The following is a 21345-nucleotide window of genomic DNA, read 5'->3' as shown; positions in this document are numbered from 1 at the left end:
CATGAGCACTTTAAGTAATATTTTCAATGCAGGACATTTACTTGTAACAGAGTATTTTTTTTGGTATTAGTACTTTTACTGAAGTAAAGGATCTGAATACTTCTTCCACCAGTGGTCCGTTTACAGGTTTAACACCACATTTGAACCTCATCATTTGCTGTTATTCTAACATTACCTGGAACTTGTCGGTGTCGGCTCCTCCTGCTTGACCCACAAAGATCCCGGCGCCCGCGTCGAGCTCCATGGGATCCGGCGAACGCTCAAACTTCACCACCTGCGGCTCCGAGTCGCAGCCCAGGTAGAACGTCACCTGCTCCTCGAAGACTGCGAGCGAGAAGCGACTCCAGGTGTCCACCAGGCTTGGCACCTGGAAGCTGGCTGCCAGGTACGAAGCCTCCGAGTCGGGCTCGGTGTAGAAGAACTGCACCGCCTGGCGGCCGGACCGCACCGCGCCGAGCTTGACGCCGATGTACATGAGCCTCTGGGGCCCGTCGGTGATGGAGAAGAGGACGGCGGCGGCGGGAGTGGAAGGCTTGATGTGGAAGAGGAGAGAGAAGTGGCGGTGGAAAGGGTTGGGGACGTGGGCCAGGGCCGGCTGGCCCGACACCGCCGCGCGGGTGAAGACGTAGGCCGTTTCGCCCCCCGGCCCGTAGCTCCGGCCGATCTCATCTGGCGGCGGGTCTCCGACTAGCTGGAGCAAAGAGATGCCTGCAGGAAAGGGAGGAACAGGAAATTGTAATGTCCTCGGGCCAAATTTGACCCGTTTTTATAGTTTTTTTCTATTTCAGAAATATGGGTTTCTTTCAACCATATTGCCCAAAAATAACATGGATGCATGCATGTACGTTGTATAGATACAACGTTCTTCGCAGGTCAAATTAACGATTACTTCCATTTATTCCATTTTATAGCAATTGAAAAAAAATGTTTTTAAATGGTTTCAAAACCGTCTCCTGACTAAACTCTGACATAAAGCAGTCTGTGATCCACTCAACACCCTCTGATCTTAACTATTAGTCAAAATCATTCATCATTTCTGCTTCTTTTTAACTCAAACATTAGGTATGATGTCATAAATTAGGTTAATCACCATGTATATATATATATATTAAAAAAAAAAAAAACATTGGAAAAGTGACAAAGACATGGTCATTTTCAAGCACAGAAATGATCAGCAAATTAAAAATACATAGAAAGTGTTAATGTTTTGGTGGCTCAGACAGGGAGTGTGAAGGGGGGTAGTGCTATGGTGCTGGAGTGTATTGATGAAGGGCCCCGTTTGGAAATAACTCTTGGATAACAAAGTAGCCAGAAGGCTAACGGTCGAAGCTTTCACACACGCACCGCAAACCAGAAATTAGATCTCTTATTGTGGTTAAATCAAGCTTTTATTTTTGATCTGAAGTGGACCTGTTATGCTTTTCCGTATGTCTCGTCATATCTACAATGTTATTATCAAACGTGGCCAAAGCTTCAAGTAATGATGTAAACGTATTTCAGAGAAATTCTGTGCTAGTGTCACGTAACCCTTCTATGGGACATGGGATTGGTCATCTGCTCCAGGCAGGAACTACTGGAGTGTGTCTTTTTTTAAGCTACTGTGGTGTTAACATTGTCCCATGTAGCTACATGCTGACGGCAGATAAAGATGTCATCTTGGCTGCCAACGTTGTTAAATTCTCCCCCAATTCCAGGTCACGTTACTCCTGAAACATTTCCGTTCATGTATTTGGTTTAAAAGACTTCATCTGTGATTTTTGGACTGTAGAAAGTGCTGCCAAATTCTGTTAGTGTCCACTGCTAACTGTAATAGCTACATGCCATCGGCAGTAAACAATATCATCTGGGCGGCCAATGTTGGTCATTTCTCCCCAATTTGTTGCCTTTTTTTCATCAGTACACAGTTACGTGGCTGTTGTTTGGTAAATCTATCGCTGGCCAGGGGGTACTTGGCTTAAAAACACAATACAAATGGGGTATATTATGAGAACCACTGGGTTAGGGTGTGTTAAAACTTGGTAAAACGCAAAAGGTTTTCACTGCAGGAAGAACAACAAGTTAGGAGAGTGCTTTAAATGAGTCAGCGACTCGACTGACCCGCCCGAGTGGCTCTGGAACAACAGACCGTAAACCACGGGGCAGTGACCGCCGGGCCTGTCGGATGGCTGAACACTGGCTGAAATCAATCTGCTTTCTTAGAAATAAAGCTGCAGAAAGTCCAAATGTTTGCTGTCTGCTGCGGGGTTTTTTTCCCCCCACGTTTTTGTGTCTTCTTTCTGAGTTATTGTTGCCTTTTTTGAGGTTTTTTCCCCAGATTTTTTCTGACATTTGTCGCCTCTTGACATTGACAATTTTTCCGAGGTTTTTGGCTCATATTTTTCAAGTTTTGTTTCTAAAAAAAAATGTCTATGTTTTTGTTGCTTTTCTCAATAAAAGCAGACATGTCCCGGGACCTCCCCCCAGATAGCTGGAGATTTCAACCCCCCCCCCCAATGTTGAACCCAAAGTTACAACCCTTGGTTTATAGGGTTGTGTGTGTGTGTCTGTGTTGTGCGTGTCTGTCTGTATCTGTGTGCCTGTGAGTGTGTCTGTCTGTCTGTGTGTGTTCCAACAACTAACAATTGAAATAATAATAACAGTATATAGTCCGACCAATAATCACTAATATAATTACAATTAGGCATATCTAAACAAAACCAACAATGACCTATCGCTGGATTCCAGCTCCTAAGTTTCTATTTTCAACAGGTTCTGTAAGACTGGGGAGGGGGTGGGGGGGGGGAAATTGATGGAAGAAACTGCTGATGTTTTAGTTCCCATAGATTCAAAATCGCCCAACAGATTATATTCTCATAAATCAGAATCACAAGGGAGGAAAATGGTTGTGTCTCTGAGGACACTTCCACTTAGTGATCTCGTGGGGGCGGCCTGTCATCGCACATTCACCACAGAAGACAGCCAGAATGTAAATGCTTGCATTTAAAGTCACAGAGGTTGGAGGTCGGGGGGGGGGGGGGGGTCCCAAGGTTTATTAATGATGTGAAAGTATTAAATACATCTTAAGTGTTCAGTCAGAGAAAAATAAAAGGCAAAACTGTAACTTTGACAATGGCCCCCGCTTGAGTTTAACTGGTAGATTCCTGCAAAATGAAAAGATCCATAACGGCTGTGCACCCTTTCATTATTGGACCAGTCAAGTATGCAGCGGGGGAAGAAGTATTCAGATCCTTTACTGCAGTAAAAGTACTCATACTAGAGGTGTGAATCTTCACTTATCTCCCGATTCCATTACGATTATCATGTCAGTGAGTCGATATCTCGATGCATCACGATGCGTCAAATACATTTTTCTATTAAAGCCATATAGAATATTTAATTCATAGCTTTTCAAGCTTCAAAAACAAAACACTCTGCAGTGCTCTAATACTAAATAATCTGGATACATAAAACTACAGCACTTGGCACTTCCTGAATGTGCAAAACATAACAGAATATGTAAACAGAAATGTTGTTAGGCCTGCGTTAAATTGTAAACAGAAATAATCGATTATGGCCCGGCCGATTATTTGATTAATTTCAACACCTCTTACTCATACCACACTGTAAAAAATACTCTGTTACAAGTGAAAGTCCTGCATTGACAATGTTACTGAAGTAAAAGTCTGTAAGTATCATCAGAAAAATGTACCTAAAAGTATTAAAAGTAAAAGTACTGGATGCTGAAAAATCCTCCCATTTTAGAAAGTGGAAACAAAGCATTGAAAGTGTCCACAAATGCTTCAAAAGAGTCACATAGAGTGCTAAAATCATCAAAAAAAAGGGTCCAAAGCGTCAAAAAAAAAGTGTTAATAGCAAAAAACTCAATCAATGTGACAAAAACTCTGAAAAAGGCAACAATAAACGATGAAAAGGAACAAAACCTTCGGAAAAAGCCCCGTTTTAATTAATTATCGGGGGATGGGGGGGGGAGTTGTAACCCCCCCCCATCCCCCCTATGGCTGGACTTGTACGCCGTTATATTGCTGGCTAGTTTACTTTATAATAAACATCAGGTTTTATAAACTACATGTGTTTTGTGTGCAGGAATCTTAATGTGTAAAGTAACTAGTAACTAAAGCTGTAACAGATGAATGTAGTGGAGTAACTAAAGTAACTAGTAACTAAAGCTGGAACAGATGAATGTAGGAGTAACTAAAGTAACTAGTAACTAAAGCTGGAACAGATGAATGTAGAGTAACTAAAGTAACTAGTAACTAAAGCTGGAACAGATGAATGTAGGAGTAACTAAAGTAACTAGTAACTAAAGCTGGAACAGATGAATGTAGGAGTAACTAAAGTAACTAGTAACTAAAGCTGGAACAGATGAATGTAGTGGAGTAACTAAAGTAACTAGTAACTAAAGCTGGAACAGATGAATGTAGGAGTAACTAAAGTAACTAGTAACTAAAGCTGTAACAGATGAATGTAGGAGTAACTAAAGTAACTAGTAACTAAAGCTGGAACAGATGAATGTAGGAGTAACTAAAGTAACTAGTAACTAAAGCTGTAACAGATGAATGTAGTGGAGTAACTAAAGTAACTAGTAACTAAAGCTGGAACAGATGAATGTAGGAGTAACTAAAGTAACTAGTAACTAAAGCTGTAACAGATGAATGTAGGAGTAACTAAAGTAACTAGTAACTAAAGCTGGAACAGATGAATGTAGTGAAGTAAAAAGTACAATAATTCTCTCTGAAATGTAGAGTAGAAGTACACAATCCAATCGGAGCGCGGCGGGTGGTCCACTTCCCACCGAGGGCACCTGCTATTGGTTAATCCCACAGTGACACAGCTGCTGCTGCAGCTGTCGCACCAATCAGGCGGCTGAAATTGGGGGTGTGGAATTCAGAGCTGTAACAACTCAACATTTTTGCTGCGCAATTAATTGCGGTTAACAATATAATTGTCTCTTTCAGTCAAATTTGAAAAGATGTATTTATGTGTTACTTTTTTTAAAGTTATGAATGAATCCTTCTGTTGCTATGAACGTGTTTAGGGTCAAGTACCAACAACTAACAATTTATATAATAATGAAAACATATAGTCTGATCAATAATCACTCATATAATTACAATTTGGCACATCTAAACAACATCAACGACTACCAGTCATACGCCCAAAGACCTTAGCTACCGTTAGTGGTTAATTCGGTTAAAAAAAAAAAAAAAACGTGATTATGGAAAAAGATTGACAATTAGACAATTATGTAATCATCGTTAAAGGCCTCGTAGAATAAAAAAAAATTGAAATGATAAAATGACAATAGGGAACCTTTCTCTTCTGCACCAGCATGTGAATTAGTTTCCGACATATTTTATACGAGACCCTGTTTGACTTTGTGCTCGCGGTACACATTCACATCTGGAAGCCATCCAGTAAAACCGCAGCTCTCCCACTGAACAGCCCGCTTATGAACAACAACCACAGTATGTCTGCAAGCTATTCTTTCATACAGTACCTCACACACTCACTTTTTTCTGATTGCTCTATCACAGTTGCAATCTCAAGTCTCCGGCTCTGAGCTTATTTCTGTTTTTTTTTTTCATGTGAACCAAATGCAAAACAAGCAAGATGATTAACAGGACACAAACTAATCCTCCTCCCCCCCACTGCTAATGAATATGACTCCTCTACCAACAGAGACCACGAACCGTTTACTTCAAGTCAGTGATCAGATGTTTATTTATTTTTTTTACTTGGCTGTTGTCCACAGCACAGATGGAAGCTGGCATGTAACGATCATGTTGACCCTGCTTCTGCCTCCTCCCTTCCCTTCCCTCATGCTAACACGGCCATACAATTGTATGGCCCAACGACACACAGCGATGTTTCACGGCCCTGAAGAAGGCATGGGAAAATAAAACATGACCTTGTGTATTCTGTTACAGCGGGATTACTTAAAGTGCCACGTCTGTATTTTCCAACATTTAACCCCCGGTGAAACCCAATGCCTGTTTTACCGTGTGAAGAAAGAAGGAAAAAAACAAAAAAACACTGCCGGCGGAGAGAAACTCAGACGGACAGACAGATGGAGGCAGAGGAAGGAAATGCTTGTCAGATGTCCATGGGAAAGTGGATCATTAGGGACCTTGATAGGATGCGCACAGACTGAGTCAGTCCCAAAAGCCTGCGCCGACACAACATGCCAGTTAAAAACAGCCTGAAATGTCATTGTGGGACTAGTGGGATTCCTCCAGAAGTTAAGGAGTGTAAAGGCCCTGACGCACCGACCCAATAATCGGCTGTCGGCCAGTCTGGCGAGGTCGGTGACTCGAGTCTGCTCGGTGTGTTCCGTGCCATCGCCAGTCGTAGGAGCCGTCGGCCTTCATTTTGGCCGATTTGACTTGTTGAATCAGGGGCGGGCAGTCGGACTCAATGGCCAATCTGATTGGTGGAGCGCTAGCCCCCTGACTAGCAAATCAGTGCTATTATGTTACAACACTGACCGGAAATGACGAGCGGGATAGGCCTGACGAACGCAAACACGTACACGACGAACACGTTTCGGCGAACTATTTTCATAAAATACGAGATTGTATTTCGAACGAGCCGCCATTATGAAATCCGGGAGCAGACAGACCCACGTGACGCAGTCGTCATTTCCGGTTATCATTTATTGGGGCAACAATACAGATTAGCGCCGCCTGCTGTTATGGAGACATATTACGTACGCTCAAGTCGGCGTCGCTTCGGTGTGTTCCGAGAGACTTTTTGGACCGGCGGGAGCCGAATGATCAGTCCGACTGCCTTTTCTGCTGACGGCCGGCCGTCGGGTCAGTGTGTCGAGGTCTTAAAGTGCCTCTCAAGGGGCAAGAAAACCAGCTTCCCTGAAGGATAACAAACATTAAGAGAAGAGGCACAAAAAAATACCTTCAGAATCCAGATTATGCATCCCTTGGAATTTCTTTAAATTGGACCCAAAACACTTTTCATTGATCGAAGGAAGCGATGACTCAGATTGTAGGCAACTGGTTTGATCGGGTCAAAATGGGGCTGAATTTGTGCAGTGTGATCCTGGCACCCTCCCATTCTCGCTCGAACTTGCCTACTCTCGTAAGGGGGTTGCTTAAAACAAGTTAAGAAACAGAAACGTGAAGTCCTGAGTGTCTCTTTCTGACACCAATACATGCCAGTTAAACCAGCGGGTTCAACCATTAACACCCCCCCAAGCTGTAGTTTAACCTCTCGAGACCGAAAACCAACTGGACTTCACACATCCGAATAGCCGAGTGGTGTCAGTCAACGCTTCAAAACGGAGGCGACGCAGCTGTGACATCTACGGCTTCCCTCTGCTCCACAGACTTTAATCCATGTTTAAATAAACTCGGAGCAAATTAATCCTGACTGACGGGGGGGGGAATCAGTGAGGAGTTCAGACGACATCACACGGGTGGTGGTGTTTTTTTGTTTTTTTTTGTTCTCATCCATCATGTTCTTAAGATGTGAAATTGTCTGTTTTCTTGGCTGCAGTCCAAATGAAATGTTGCTGTGTGAAGAATGGATGTTGGGCAGTGTGGAGAAATGAAAGCTGCAAACAGATGCCGTCAACTAAGCAGCTGATGGAATGTGTGCATGCTTTCTTGTTTTTTGGGGGCTTTTTAAACACTTTATTCTTTACATTTCTCTTTTTTTTTTTTTTTCAAAACACGGGATTAAAAAGTTAGAATTGGTTGGGGGTAATCACAAGAAACGTCTAAATGGTAACCATGATTTCTCATCTTTAGTAAGGGACAATGATAGGTTGGATATATGGCATACATGTTTCAAATGTATTTCATATCTTATCTAAGGTCTTGTATGAGGGGTTAGTTTGAGGACAACCTTCACACACAGGAAACTGGAGCCTGGAATGTGTGAATCTATTAGAAGTATCTTCTAGGATTAGTTTGGAGGTAAAACGCTGTCTCGCAGAAATAGACTGGAATGTGTGAAGCCCCAAAAAGTATAAAGGAGTAGTTTGTAGCGACACTATGGGTACATGCTCTTAGGAGTGTGTACACATGGTCATCTCCCTCTCGGAGAGAAACTTGTTCAATATTGAATAAAGCTGCATTTAATCTAAATTCATCGGGACTCGTCATCTGTGAAGTCTCACCATCAGGTCCAGATATCAGCCCGATATCAGTCAAGCTCCAATAAACGCTGGACACTTTCCACAAAGTAACTCCATAGTGTCTCCCTAATAAAGACAGGATTTAAAAATTTGGGGGAAAAAACATGTACTAGCTTTTTTTTTTGCTGAGAGTTAGATGAGGAGAATGACACCCCCCTCGTCATGTCTGTTCGGATGTCCGGATGTTCCATGTTCGGACACCGTTCCGGACACATCCGGTCTGACGCAGTTTCCTGTCTTTTCGCGGTGCTTTTCCTGAGCAATCCCACCCCCTGAAGTGGGATGAAGAATGAATGTACACACCTCAGAATCTACGTGTGATTTTTCATGTCTAATTAGTGTACAAAAGTGACTTTGATGAGAGAAAGCAGTAAGAACCCCCGGGCGACGCTCAGGCGCAAGGTCCAATGTGTGGGAATTTCTCCCATCTAGCGTTGATCATTTGGAATTGTTGAAGCACGTCTTTTATTGTGAAGAACAGAAGTATGGTCCCGGATGTGTTGACAGCACTGATGTTAATTTGGGCGACTTGTTTATACAGTTAATGCCCCCGAAAAACTTGGTATGGCCAAGAGTAGCGCACGGCTAATTCACAGACGTTAGCTTCCTGTTGCTGACTCTTGTAAAAACAAAAAAACAAACAATGCTAAAGTAAATAGTTAAAACGATATGCCGTTTGAACAGAATATTAATAATTATTTGATAGAAAGTCAGTCAAAAAGTGTCAAGAGTGTGGACGCGGTTGCGTTAAACGGGAAGGTAGCGCCAGAAGCTGATTAGCTTATCTTTAGCATAAAGACTGAAAACACGCTAAAACAGCACGCCCTGGTTCCGTCTCAAGGCCGCGCCACCGTTTGGCGTCTTAAAAAAACGTCGGCCTCAAAGCCCAAACTTCTCCTCCACAGCCACAGAAGACATTATACAACTGTTCTACAAGCGTACTAGTACTCCTGATGACTAGGAAACTACACGCTAAGAAATCAGTGGTTCCTCTAGGTTGATTTTGGAGTGGCGGCTCGCCACGGCAAAATTCCTGCCGCCACGGTATCAGAAATAGGGACGTTCAACTTGTCAGTTCTGTCAGCTCATCGTGTTGATATCAAACAGCTGGAAACATTAAAACGGTAAGTGAGTCAGTGTAATATTTCATTCTATACTTTGGGTTTTGGTTTCCCAATGAAGAATTTCTGGTAAAATTAATTTTGTAGACCCGTTGTAGATGTTAAGTGCCCTATAGTTCCTCAAAAAATACAGTTCAATCACAACTGAAAATAGGCCTCATTGTGTGTGAATAGAGGTGTATACATGTATTTGTTTGTGTTGCGGCAAAGTGTCAGTTCCGTTTCATACGTAAAGCATTTGGCGGCGGGGCTGGGGGGGGGAGGGGAATCCTCAAAGTAACACTGGAAATGTCCGTGTACTAACAGTTGTTTGACTGTATATTTTAACAGAAAGTGTCCATAACACACGATTTACGGTTGTATTTCTGTTTATTATATTATATTATTTACATTTCAAATTGCATTATGGGACTTTTTAGCTGCTCTCCGACAACTAACGTAGATGTTCACAACACCATTATTGTAAATTACTAACCGGCACTTGGATTAGCAAGAGTCAAAAGCGCCAAAAAGGTGTACAAAGCGTTGAAAAAAGTTTATAAAAAACGTAGATAAGGGCATCGAAACTAGCGTCAAAAGGGCTTAAAAAAAGAGGCTTTGAATAAATTAAAGAACAGATTTCATTTCTTTACTAAGTGAGCAGCTTTGTATAACAAAATTTCTGTTTTTAATTATGGGACAAAGTCCGGATTCATGAGCTCACAGAACTTTTTCTATTATTTTATGGATTTATTTCTTAAGAGTGTATGTTAAAATTGGTGAAGTCCTCCTTTACAGTTTTCTTTTGTTCTCTCTCGCACTGTTTTCCGCCTTCGCTGCCGTTGCTATGGCTGCAGGGGCCGCAACCAGCTCACCACTAACTGGAAATGAGGCAAAAATGTTCAGGCAAACAGGAAGGCCTCTGATTCATGATCATCATTTTGTAAATTGGCCCAATAAGCAGCTTAAAGCGTTTAAAGTGTTTTTGACCAACTGACTGTGGCCCACTTTTCCTTAAAGAGGTAATTCGGGTGATTCCCACTCGCATAAAAGTCCCTCTCACACTTTGTCCCACTCTCCGTCTCTGCTCATCTGTTAACCCTTGTGTTTTGGTCGTCTTTTTCGACACTTTTTTTTACGTTTTTTAAAGCTTTCCCCATGTTTTTGTTTGTGTCACTTTTCCGGACGTTTTCTTCACTTTTTTCTGTGCTTTTTTGACATTTTTTCCTATGTTTCTCAACATTTTATCTATTTTTCTTTACATGCTATAAAATTTAATAAAAACACCCCAATTCAATAAAAGTAGTGAACTGATCATTTATGTAACTTGTGAAGAGCGTTGTATGGAACCATCCACGTTACTTTTAGGGGTGTACGATAAAATCGATACACTTGAGTGTCGCGATTTTATTATTTATTTTGCAATACTGTATCGATTTTCAAAAACACAACAGCAATTTTTTTTATTTATTTTTTATTTTTGTTTACATGCAAAAATATTCATGTAAGACAGAGGTTGACGTTTGTGTTGTGTTTAAACCCCCTGCCGCTAGATGGCTATGCTGAGACACACCACTAGTGTCCTTGCCTAACAGTGCCTAACGGTGCCTAGCAGTGCCTAGCGGTGCCTAGCGGTGCCTAGCAGTGCCTAGCGGTGCCTAGCGGTGCCTAGCGGTGCCTAACAGTGCCTGACTTTTTGCTAGAAGCTAACAATGTAGCTATGGCTGAACTTTGGCCTACTTTAGCATATAAACATTAGCTCACTAAGAACCTGTGAACCACAATCCCAAACTAGCAGTTTGATTTGATTTTTACCTAAAGTAAACTTCTTTGACTTCTATGAACATCATGTCTTTTTTTAAACATTAGTTTTTCTAGAATTATACTTAAAGAAAATCCCAATATATCGCCTTACGCACAGTATCGAAATATATTGCAATATATTGAATCGTGACCCATGTATCGTGACACGTATGGTATCGCCAGATTCTTGCCAATACACAGCCCTAGTTATTTGGTTGAAAGAAAACCCACATTTCTGATACAGAAACTTTTAGAAAATGGGTCAGATTAGACCCGAGGACAACAGGAGGGTTAACGGTTGGCACAAACGCCTAATTACTGCCCATCAAGTGTTCCTGGTCGGAGAGGGTAGGCGACTGGCCATGCCCTCTGACCCCTGGCGGGGACGTTGAGCCGCCCAGTCTCATCCCAGTCACAAGGCTCTCTTGTTACTCGCCACGACACCGTTGCCCTTTTCTCCCCGAACCGAGCACACAATCACGGCGCTCTTTTCTTCGGGGGGGAGCAGACCATTTTTCCCACCCACAGGCGCTGTCATAAATGCCACGCGCTGCCCATCCTCCCCGCCACAGACGGTACAATTGTTTCCCCCCTCTTTGCGACTCTACAAGCTCTAACAGCAGAATTCCAACGCCAATGCTGATCAGAAATTGTGAAACATGATGCCAAGAAGATAACCCAGGACGGAAATGTGTGACGGGGCATGCAAGAGCAGGAGATGACGGAAGCAAATGGAGTGATTATCGTCCAACCAAGCGCATAGAGCATAAAGACAATTATTACAATGAACCCTTGTGCTGTCCTCCGTCTGTTTAACCCGTTCCTAAAACATAAAGTATAGATTATCACCCAATTCTGCGTTGCATCGTCTTAGCCAACTTCATTCCAACTTGTTACCACTAGTTTTACACTTATTGTTGGAAATCATGGTCTACAAACCTCATTTATATGAAATTATAGCTAATTTCTGAGTTGAAAAAAGGCAGAAATAATGAATTATTTTTGACTTATTGTTAAGAGTGGATAATCACAGACGGGTATACTGTAGGTCAAAGTTTAGTCAGTACGACGTTACTGTTATCTATTAACTCTACTGAGGGAGCTGAGGCATGAAATGAGCTGCACAAAATCAGCAATACAAAAAAGGAAGCTTCTTTTTTTTTTTTTTTTTTAAATGAAATGGAAGTTTTTAATTGATACCCAGACCTGTAGTCACATATAGGGGTGGGACGGCGTGGTGTGGTGTATGGGCACGTGGGGTGGGGGGTGGTGGGGATGGTGGGTACAGATGTAGGTGTACAAATGTCTATGGCTAAGCATCTGTCCATTTTCAAATAAACATGAAATGAAAAATGTTTTAAAAACCATTTACATTTTTTGGAACCATTCATGTCTCTCTGTCTGTCTGTCTGTGTGTGTGTGTGTGTGTGTGTGTGTGTCTCTCTGTCTGTGTGTGTGTGTGTGTGTGTGTGTGTGTGTGTGTGTGTGTGTGTGTGTGTGTCTCTCAGTATGTGTGTGTGTGTCTCTCTCTGTGTGTCTCTCTCTCTGTGTGCATTAATAAACTGTGAATTAAACAAAGGTTGGTCTCACCAAGTGAGAGAAGTTACATGTTGTTGTACTCCATGTCTGCTGAAAAATAATTAGCTTACAAGACCCTAAACGTCCCATTTCTCCCTCTCCCTTTTCCTTCGTGCGTGCATTGGTTAATGAATAAAGTAGCCAATGCAGGTGTTTGTAAAATCCACACCCAATAAAAAAAAGCAGTCTAACGACAAACACATTGATGTCTCACATCCTGTACTGTATAATATAAAAAAAATTTAGGAGTCCCATTTAGGAAGCCACGTTCACTACATACAAGGAATGTATAGATGTAGAAGTAACCCACGCTGTGTTCAACAGTATGGTTTATATCAGAGTTTAAAGGTTATCCAAACAAGAAGCCTCACTTCTGGCACATGGAAAATAACACTTTAACCCGGAAGATTTTGCATTAAATATCCCTGTGGGGAAAAATGCATTCTAAAGATGGCTTCATGTTTTAAGGTCATACTGTTAACCCCTGAAAGAAGAGTCCATGCAGCAACAAAACCTCCCCTGATGAAGACGCCATACTGCAAGATTTATGACGCCACTAAAAGGCTGGACATGGGCCTCTGGAGCATCTTCTGTCTTTAGGGTTTATACTCAGGGGTGGGAATGCTTCTTAACTGTGTAAATCTAAAGCTTCTTCTACGCTTTTCTTAATATAAATGGACTTGGAGACCTTTGACTCAATATACAAAGTCATTTTTATGTGGCTTTATGGGATGCACCAGAATGGATTTGGATTCACGTAATCATGTACTAAGCGGAATATTCTGGAATGCATTTTTAGTTAGTTTGGTCTTCACATATATAACATAACATATTATAACATAAATAAAATAAACAAGCTACAAAGTGACGTTGCTGTCCAAAACGGTGCTTTTACAGATCGACAAGACAATCACACGAAGGTGGCATGCAGCCTGGGACAGTGGCGTGAACTTACGTGTTGCGTCATGTGGGGTTTTTTTTGTGCTAAACGGCGTGCGTCCTCGGGACACGTGCAAGTGACACGACAGTAGCAGCGACGACGACTGCAACGATAACGCCGCTGGTTTTGCATGTTTCAACCCATATGTTGCAGATTGTTTAGACATTCCATTATCGGCAAACCATTTCCCACCCTCCGGGTATCATCCGGTCCAATGCATGTCTTGGATATTCAACTTGCAAGAGACTTGAAACATGAGTTGGAGCGGTGTTTCTCAAATGGGGGTCCTTGTCCCCCTAGGGGTATTTTGGAGGACTGCAGGGGGTATTTGTCTGTTTTTTTTCTCCAAGTTTGGCGCTTTTTCCAAAGTTTTTCTCGCTGTTTTTGAAGTCTGTCACCTTTTTTGGAAGGTCTTGTCGTTTGTTTGGACCTATTCTTGCCTTTCTTCCTTACTTTTTTCTACCGTCTTTTTTTAAAGTAAGTTTTTGTCTCTTTTTTCAAAATAAAATGACGGCTTTTTTCAAAGTTTTTGTCACTTTTTTTTGGAAGTTTGTCGCTTATTTGAATTTTTTGTCACCCTTTTGTCTCCCTAGTGTTGCCTTCCTTCTTTCTACTGTGTTTTTTTTTTTTCAAAGTCCTTGTTACTATTTTCGACCTATTCTTGCCTTCCTTCCTTCCTTCTACCGTCTTTTTCCAAGTTTTTGTCTCCTTTCTCCATCATCATGTTAATGTTTTTTCCAGGTCTAAGGCTGTTGTTTAGTAAATCTATCGCTGAATTCTTCCTCTTTATAGAGACTTTTTTATCTCTACCAAAAATTACTTGCGCTGGTTAGGGGGTACATGGCTTAAAAACACTGTTCAAAGGGGGAACATTATTGAAAAAAGCTGGAGAACCAGTGAGAGTCAGAGCATTCGTCTCAGCCTGCTATTATTGACTGTCTAATCAGTCTGCAACTACAAATGTAACTTTGACGACAATGAAGGCTGAAATGTTTCCTTGTTTAATGGACTTGGCTTAAGGGGGAAGTCCAGCAGTTAGTGTGGGTCGGGTCTGAAGACTACGAGTTTGAAATGAAAAGAAATCTGAGGTTGTGAAGTCGTAAAGAACCCTACCTGACCTCTGCAGCCTGCTGCTCATCTCTGCTTGAGGCCAGCAGCTCGAAGCTACATCAGCCGCTACTAACACGCCTCAATCGCCGACTGAACTGTCAGCGGCCGAGCTGAATTGTGGGTAATGTGGACTCCAGGTTTCGACAAGCAAGAAGAATGTGTGAAATAAAAAATAAAAAAAAGACGATATCTCAGGTTCTGCTGCATGTGCTTTGTGAAAATGTCATAGTAGTGTAATGTTAAATCATTGGAGTCCCTGCAGGTTAAAGAAATGTGCCAAAAGGTTGCTTAGAAGTAGAACATTTGCAGTTCAAATGTTTAAAACACTTGCACAGGGTTTGAAAAAAAGAAAAATGGTCAGCTGTAACGTAAAGTCCTTGTAATTGCATAAAAAAAAATGGCTGAAACATGCAAAATCATCATTTAAAGTGAGTCATGAGACTCAGAACAGGCGACAATGCACTTGGACACGTGTTACCATAAAAAACACCGCACAAAACACACAGACTAACGCTTAAGACATCGACAAAAAAGTGACGTGACATCGGATTCAAAATGTATCAGCAGACCGGATACATTCTAACCCGCTGGGGTTACCTTTCAGGTTACTAATCGACGCGCACGCAGGATGCCCGCGCTCCTGCGCTCTTTCGGGCAGGAGGTGACACTCGACCGGGAGACGCCCGTTTTCCAGGGACGCCCAGCAGCTGTCCTGCAGCACGTGGCAGAAGCTGCGACAGGGCAAGTTCGGGGGCGCGGCGGGTGATGGGCACCCGGGCGCCAGCAGGAGGCAGAGGAACCACTCGGCGCTGTGGTGACACCCCGCCCGCGCGAGCCACGCCCACTCCTGTAGGACCGCGCCCACCTCCTCCACCGATGTGTGGTTGAACGAGTTGGGCAGTGTGAAAAGCTTGGGCCGCTTGCAAATGGGCCAATTGGAAGGCACGGGGAGACAAGGTGGGTCGGAGCCACTGAGGCGACTATCGGGGGGGGTTAGTGAGGAATCCGTAACGCCCTCGGCAGTCTCTTTGGTTTTAGGAACATCGGCTAGAATCCTGATTAAATTGACAGCCGGGACTTTAGCATCTTTCAAAACTGACTCTACATCTGACCCGAGGTCAGATCCTGACCCATCCCCATCCCCTACCCTGATCCCAGACCCCCCCTCCACCCTCTCCCCTCTGAACCCGTTTGCATTACCCGTCGTGTTAGGGTTAGCGCTCTCCACCTTCTCTGTCAGGCCGCCGTTAGTAGTCCTGGCGGTCGGGGTCGGGGTTGCGTCCCACACCTCGACAAACTTACGGATTCCCGTCGCCACGTTGAGGATTTCTTCACCGACCCCGGACAAGTTGTCGTCCTCCTCCTCTTCCTTCTTCGGTGTGCTGTCGGCGGTCACGGTGGCGGCTGCGGCGGCCATCGTTCCTTCCGGCGTCGTCTTTTCCGCTGGGGCCTCCGTGGTGGCCTCTGGAGCTTTGTTCCACCACCAGGCGTCCAAGCTCCCGGCACAGAGAACCAGGAGAAGCAACCCCGTCTGGATCCTCCTCCACATTGCTGCCGTCTCCAGCTAACAGTCCTCCAAAAAATGTCTCAGCGTGCAGTGGCACTCCACACAGTGCTCTCACTGTTTCCCCCCCAAAGCGCCACCTGTTAGCCAGCCAGTCAACAGTTAAATCCAAGCTGTTCAAGGGCCACTGAGCATCCACTGAATGAAAACCAAGACATAAAAACCTCTGCTCGCACTCAGAGACCCTCCCTCTAGATCTCCCAGTGCATGCAAACTCAGAAAAAAAAGCACTTGCATGGAGGGGGAGACCCAAAGTGCGGAGGCTGGCTTGCTACACTGATGATGGATGCCATTGGTTACTCAAAGATGCTCCAACGCACACTCAAACTCCTCCCCCCCTGTGTGAGTTGATGAGTGGGTCCACTAAGACCTTCTCTGTGGCATGGAGAAAAGAAAAGCATGCAACCACACGCCCGTCCTGCACAGAAATAACCTCGGGAAAATACACAGTTTCTGAAACATATATAGGCCATAATAAAGAGGTTTAGTTCACATTGGGCTCTGTGTCTAAATTCCAAGTTGCCAATGCATATCGAAAAAGGGCAAGAATCAAAAAGGAACACGCTGAACTGCAGTCTCCCTATTTATCAGCAAGTATTTCAAAAAAGATTTTATTCTGTGTCTTAAAAAAGGGCAACAGAGAGGTTAGATGTCATGGGTAAGTGTGGTAGAAAACGCATGTATTAGAATAAATGCAAATAACAGTAATAATAAGCAAAGTGAGGGGAAGAGTAGAGCTGTGGTTCCCTACCTGGGGGTCATAAGGTAAGATAGGCAACACACAGTGTTGTAATGCAACGTACAAATACTAGGTTACTCTACTTAAGTCAAATCTTCACGTATCTGTACTTTACTTTCTCTATATTTCTGGAAACGTTCCCTTTTACTCCGCTACGTTTCCTAAACAAAATGAATACTTTTACTCCGATACATTTCCCCCTCAGCGTCTTCGTTGCTCGTTACTTGCGAGAAATGTTTCCGTACGTTGTTCTTCTGTTTTTCTCTTCCGAGTTTGATGTTTAAGAAGGTGTGGAAACCCTGAACAGTATGGGTTAGAATAAGGAAGCCAGAACAAAAGTTCATAACCAAAGTTTTACCTTGACTTTTACTTTTGAAAATGTACAGTTAATATCAGAAAACGCTTTTTGATACTTAAGGACAGTACATATCAGATACTTTAAGACTTTCGCTCAAGTCATATTCTAAAAGGTGACTTTAACTTCTAAGTCACTTTCTGATGAGATACTTTTACTCAAGTATTGCTTTCATGTACTTTATACAAGACTGGAAACACACCCACAGTTATGAGTATAATTTGGACCTTGTCTCTCATCTTTGCATATTTCTTACTGAAACACTTTACATCTTCAGGCCACTAAAACTGACCTGAGACGAGGAGTAAGAGTTGCCCGTGGCTTTGTATGGTTAAAGGTAACGGTTAAGATAACACAGAGGCAGCAGAAGAGAGGGATTTCATTTTGTTTCAAAAAATCAACAAAAAACAGGAAGAGAGGGCTTCAGAAAACAAACGTGGTGTTCAGTTAGCGCACACTACGCTTGTTACACACACACAGGGACGCACAGCAGCACACACACATGCAGAAGATTACAAATACAAATATTCCGGTGCAATTCCTCCATCATAATAGCAATGCTCCAAGGTCCAAACGCGCCTGGCTTTTAAAGGGAACAGGAGATGATCTCTGATTGGTTTATTGCATGTTACGCCCAAAACACACCTCTGAATTAATGAAGACACAACCCTTTGAACCATGCGCCCGGCGCACGGACCCTTTTTTTCCTCCGTCAAACTAGCAAAAGTGGATTTGGACACGCCCTAAACGCACCTGCGCCAGGCGCTCCACGCCGTGCGCTCAGATCGTTATAATAGGGCCCTCAGTGTGTGAAACAGCCGCACTGTAAACTGCGTGATGTCTTTTTTGACATAGCGTAGGGGAAGAAAGAAGAGCAGCAGCGAGCAGCGAGTGAGGGATGAATGAAAGACAGCAGCTGACAAAGTGAGGGGCGGATCGGATCGGAGCTCCACTCCCGGGGGAACGACTTCATTGCCTCATCGGAGAAAATCCTCGGAAAATTTACCACTTCCAGGTTCTCACAGATGGGAGAAAACAAAGGGATTGCACCCACCCCCCCTCCTTCACACAGCCTGTGTGCAGCGGTGGAATGTAACTAGGTACATTTACTCCAGTACTGCACTTCAGTCCAAATGTTGAGGTACTTGTTACTTTACTTGAGTCTTTTCTTTTCATGCCGCTTTCTACTTCTACTCCGCTACATTTCAGAGAGAAATATTGTACTTTTTACTCCACTACATTCATCTGTTACAGCTTTAGTTACTAGTTACTTTACACATTAAGATGTCTGCACACAAAACACATGTAGTTTATAAAATCTGATGTTTTATTCTAAAGTAAACTAGCCAACAATATATAGTTTTAGATAACCATCCTCTTTTAACGCTCTATTTGAGTTTCTAGAATGCGAGGATTTTTACTTTTAATACTTCAAGTACACTTTCCTGATGATACTTACACACTTTTACCTACGTAACATTGTCAGTGCGGGACTTTTCCTTGTAATGGAGTATTATTGTAACAGTGTGGTGATCTGAATACTTCTTCCATACTACCATCATCCAGCTACCCGCCTCATCTGCCAAGCGAGGACATCCAGCTGTTGCACATTCCAGCCCTCAGACCTCCCACGCCCACGCTGCATGACATTTGAAGGGGTTGGAAACTGCCACAGTTTTGAAAAATGTGGGCATTCATACAAACGTGGCTACCGCTGTCAGCATATGTGCTCATTCGGCTGGGACACTGAACAGGGAAAGAGGAGCCAAGTACTCCGATTGGATGCTGTGTGGAGCGTGTGAAAGCCAGCTGGTGCAGGGAGGTCTGAAACTAGTCGGTGGGTCAACTTTCTCCCTAACAGTTTAATCAAAGTGATTGTTAACTCGATGAACCTTTTAGGAAGGATGCATTACGCTTGTCTTAGCCCTGCTGTTGTTCTCGGGTCAAATCTGACCCGTTTACAAAAACTTTCTATGTCAGAACTACGACAAAAGAACGTTGAAAAATCTACAAAAACGCAGGGGAAAAAAAAAAAAAATCTACAAAAACATTTTTTATGTAAAAAGTGACCAAAAAAAAAACCATCAAAAATATCGGCAGAGGTGACAAAAACTTGTTAAAAAAGTGACCAAAAAATTGGAAACAAGCGAGAAATAAAACATCGGGAAAAAAAAAGACAAAAAAAACTTTCGACAAAAACATAACTAAAAATATACTGAAAAAGTGACCAAAAAAATTTTTTTGGGGAAAAAGTGAGGGAAAAACAAACATCTGAAAAAGTGACCAAAAAAAATTGAAAAACAAAGTGAGAAAAAAATTGGAATAAAGTCAACAAAAACGGCGAGAAAAGTGTAGAAAAAACAACAACAAAATGTTGAAATTACGACCCAGAAAAAAATGTTAGGCTGATTATTTTCCTGTTGTCAGGGACCGATCTGCAAAGGGAAAAAATGTAAATGCACAGTGTGGTTCCTGCGGGCAACTAACAGAACTTTTGGATGCGTGGGGAGAAAATGTGGAAAAAAAAACACCGGCACAAAATCAAGTGGGAGATGATCTTTTACTGATTTGCTCTACTTTAAAAACATGAAGTGAGTACGGGGCGACCTTTGAGAACCTGAGCCTTCACTACGTTCCGACCAGACAAAGGTGGTATTTTCATACAAAAACAAAGCGTGGAAATGAAAACTGCACACCAGAGAGCACCGACACATAACAGAATGGCTCATATATGCCTCAGTCTTGCTGTAATTACCAAAAGCAATTACAGAGAGTGTGTTTGGGGGAGAGCAAGACTTCCTGTCTAGTTGGTTTTCTAGCTTTCTTTCTTTCTTTCTTTCCTCCTCCACAGCAGCAGAATAAAAAGCATCACATGAATCAGATTTCCACATTTCCTTTAAAAGAATGTGGATATTTTTGACATTTAAAATAAAAAAAAAGCATTACTTGTATTACCTGAGAGAGAACGGACAAGACAACATCTGGATTTTAAATATCAAAAAAATAAATAATAACTTTGCATGTTCAACACGCTGGTCAATGAGGAACATAAATGCCCTGCGGCCCGTTCCATATGCATGTTAGCCCTCTCGCTGTGCTTCCAACAACTTTTCATCGCTATCAGCTGTCAGCTGCTCTGACCTGCACGGGGCCACGAGCAGGGTAAGTAAACACACCACGGCATTGTGCTTCAGTGAGTTAGTGAATGTCAGTTCATGAAGGCCCCTGGTGCTTTTCATTTGGATTATTTCACACAAACACACGCACGCACGTACACACACACGCACACACAGAAGAAAAGAAAGAGAATACATATAAAACCAAGGAAAAGTGTACTTTGGAAACTCAAGACTACCAAGAACGGTATTTCTTGTTTTCTGCACAGCTGACACGCATGCACACACACACGCACGTGCACCCCCACACACAACATTCCAGTACTTCAGCTGCACATCAACGCTCCAGCGGGAATGTTATGTCTACTTCCTCTTTAACCACTCATCAGCCCCAGACCATAAATACAGGGGCACGTAATACTTCTGCAGAATAAATAGAATGTGCTACGTTGTCATAGAGCATTTTCGGGTATTGGTGTAAGAGAGAGAGAAAAAGGTGAAAAGTGTATAAATGGAGTGTATAAATTGCAGCTCTGAGTGTCTAAATGTCCCCGACCTCAACTAATGGCCAACCAGATTCCTCCAGAGCTGCAAGACTGTCGGGGGACGTACGTGTGTGTGTGTGTGTGTGTGTGTGTGTGTGTAACTTGCTTAGACCTGCACAAAAAAAAAAATCTCTCTGAATTCAGTTCAAAAGAATTTTGAGCTCTTGGTAAGACTATCGTGTTTTAATTGATTATATGAATGAAAATGATATATGAAAATGTCCATATTTGGGATTAAGTCTCTGTCCGACACCGTGAGGAGGAGGTACTTAGAGCTCATATACCCGTCCCCAGGATATAATCACACAGTTGATTTGTTGCCTTTCCATCTTTACAACGTGTC

General features: G+C 42.7%; 1 protein-coding gene across 6 annotated transcripts in view; it reads right to left on the bottom strand.

Annotated features, from left to right (window-relative positions):
* Positions 1 to 21345, bottom strand: part of LOC144512556 (uncharacterized) — a 73825-nt gene that overhangs the window by 39049 nt on the left and 13431 nt on the right. For 3 of the 6 annotated variants that reach the window (XM_078243325.1, XM_078243327.1, XM_078243326.1), the window contains exons 1-2: positions 15884 to 16466; positions 176 to 708 (exon numbers count right to left, since the gene is read on the bottom strand). In XM_078243325.1, coding sequence (XP_078099451.1) covers positions 176 to 708; positions 15884 to 16232 — 882 coding nt within the window. In that variant the 5' untranslated portion in view covers positions 16233 to 16466. Of the gene's footprint in view, positions 1 to 175; positions 709 to 15883; positions 16468 to 21345 lie in introns of those variants that run through there. The other 3 variants (XM_078243324.1, XM_078243328.1, XM_078243329.1) reach the window with 3 other exon arrangements.

The sequence above is a fragment of the Sander vitreus genome, chromosome 24, assembly GCF_031162955.1.
Source record: "Sander vitreus isolate 19-12246 chromosome 24, sanVit1, whole genome shotgun sequence".
NCBI lineage: Eukaryota > Metazoa > Chordata > Actinopteri > Perciformes > Percidae > Sander > Sander vitreus.
The sequence above is the reverse complement of the archived record's forward strand: the minus strand, read 5'-3'. Positions and strand labels throughout refer to the sequence as shown.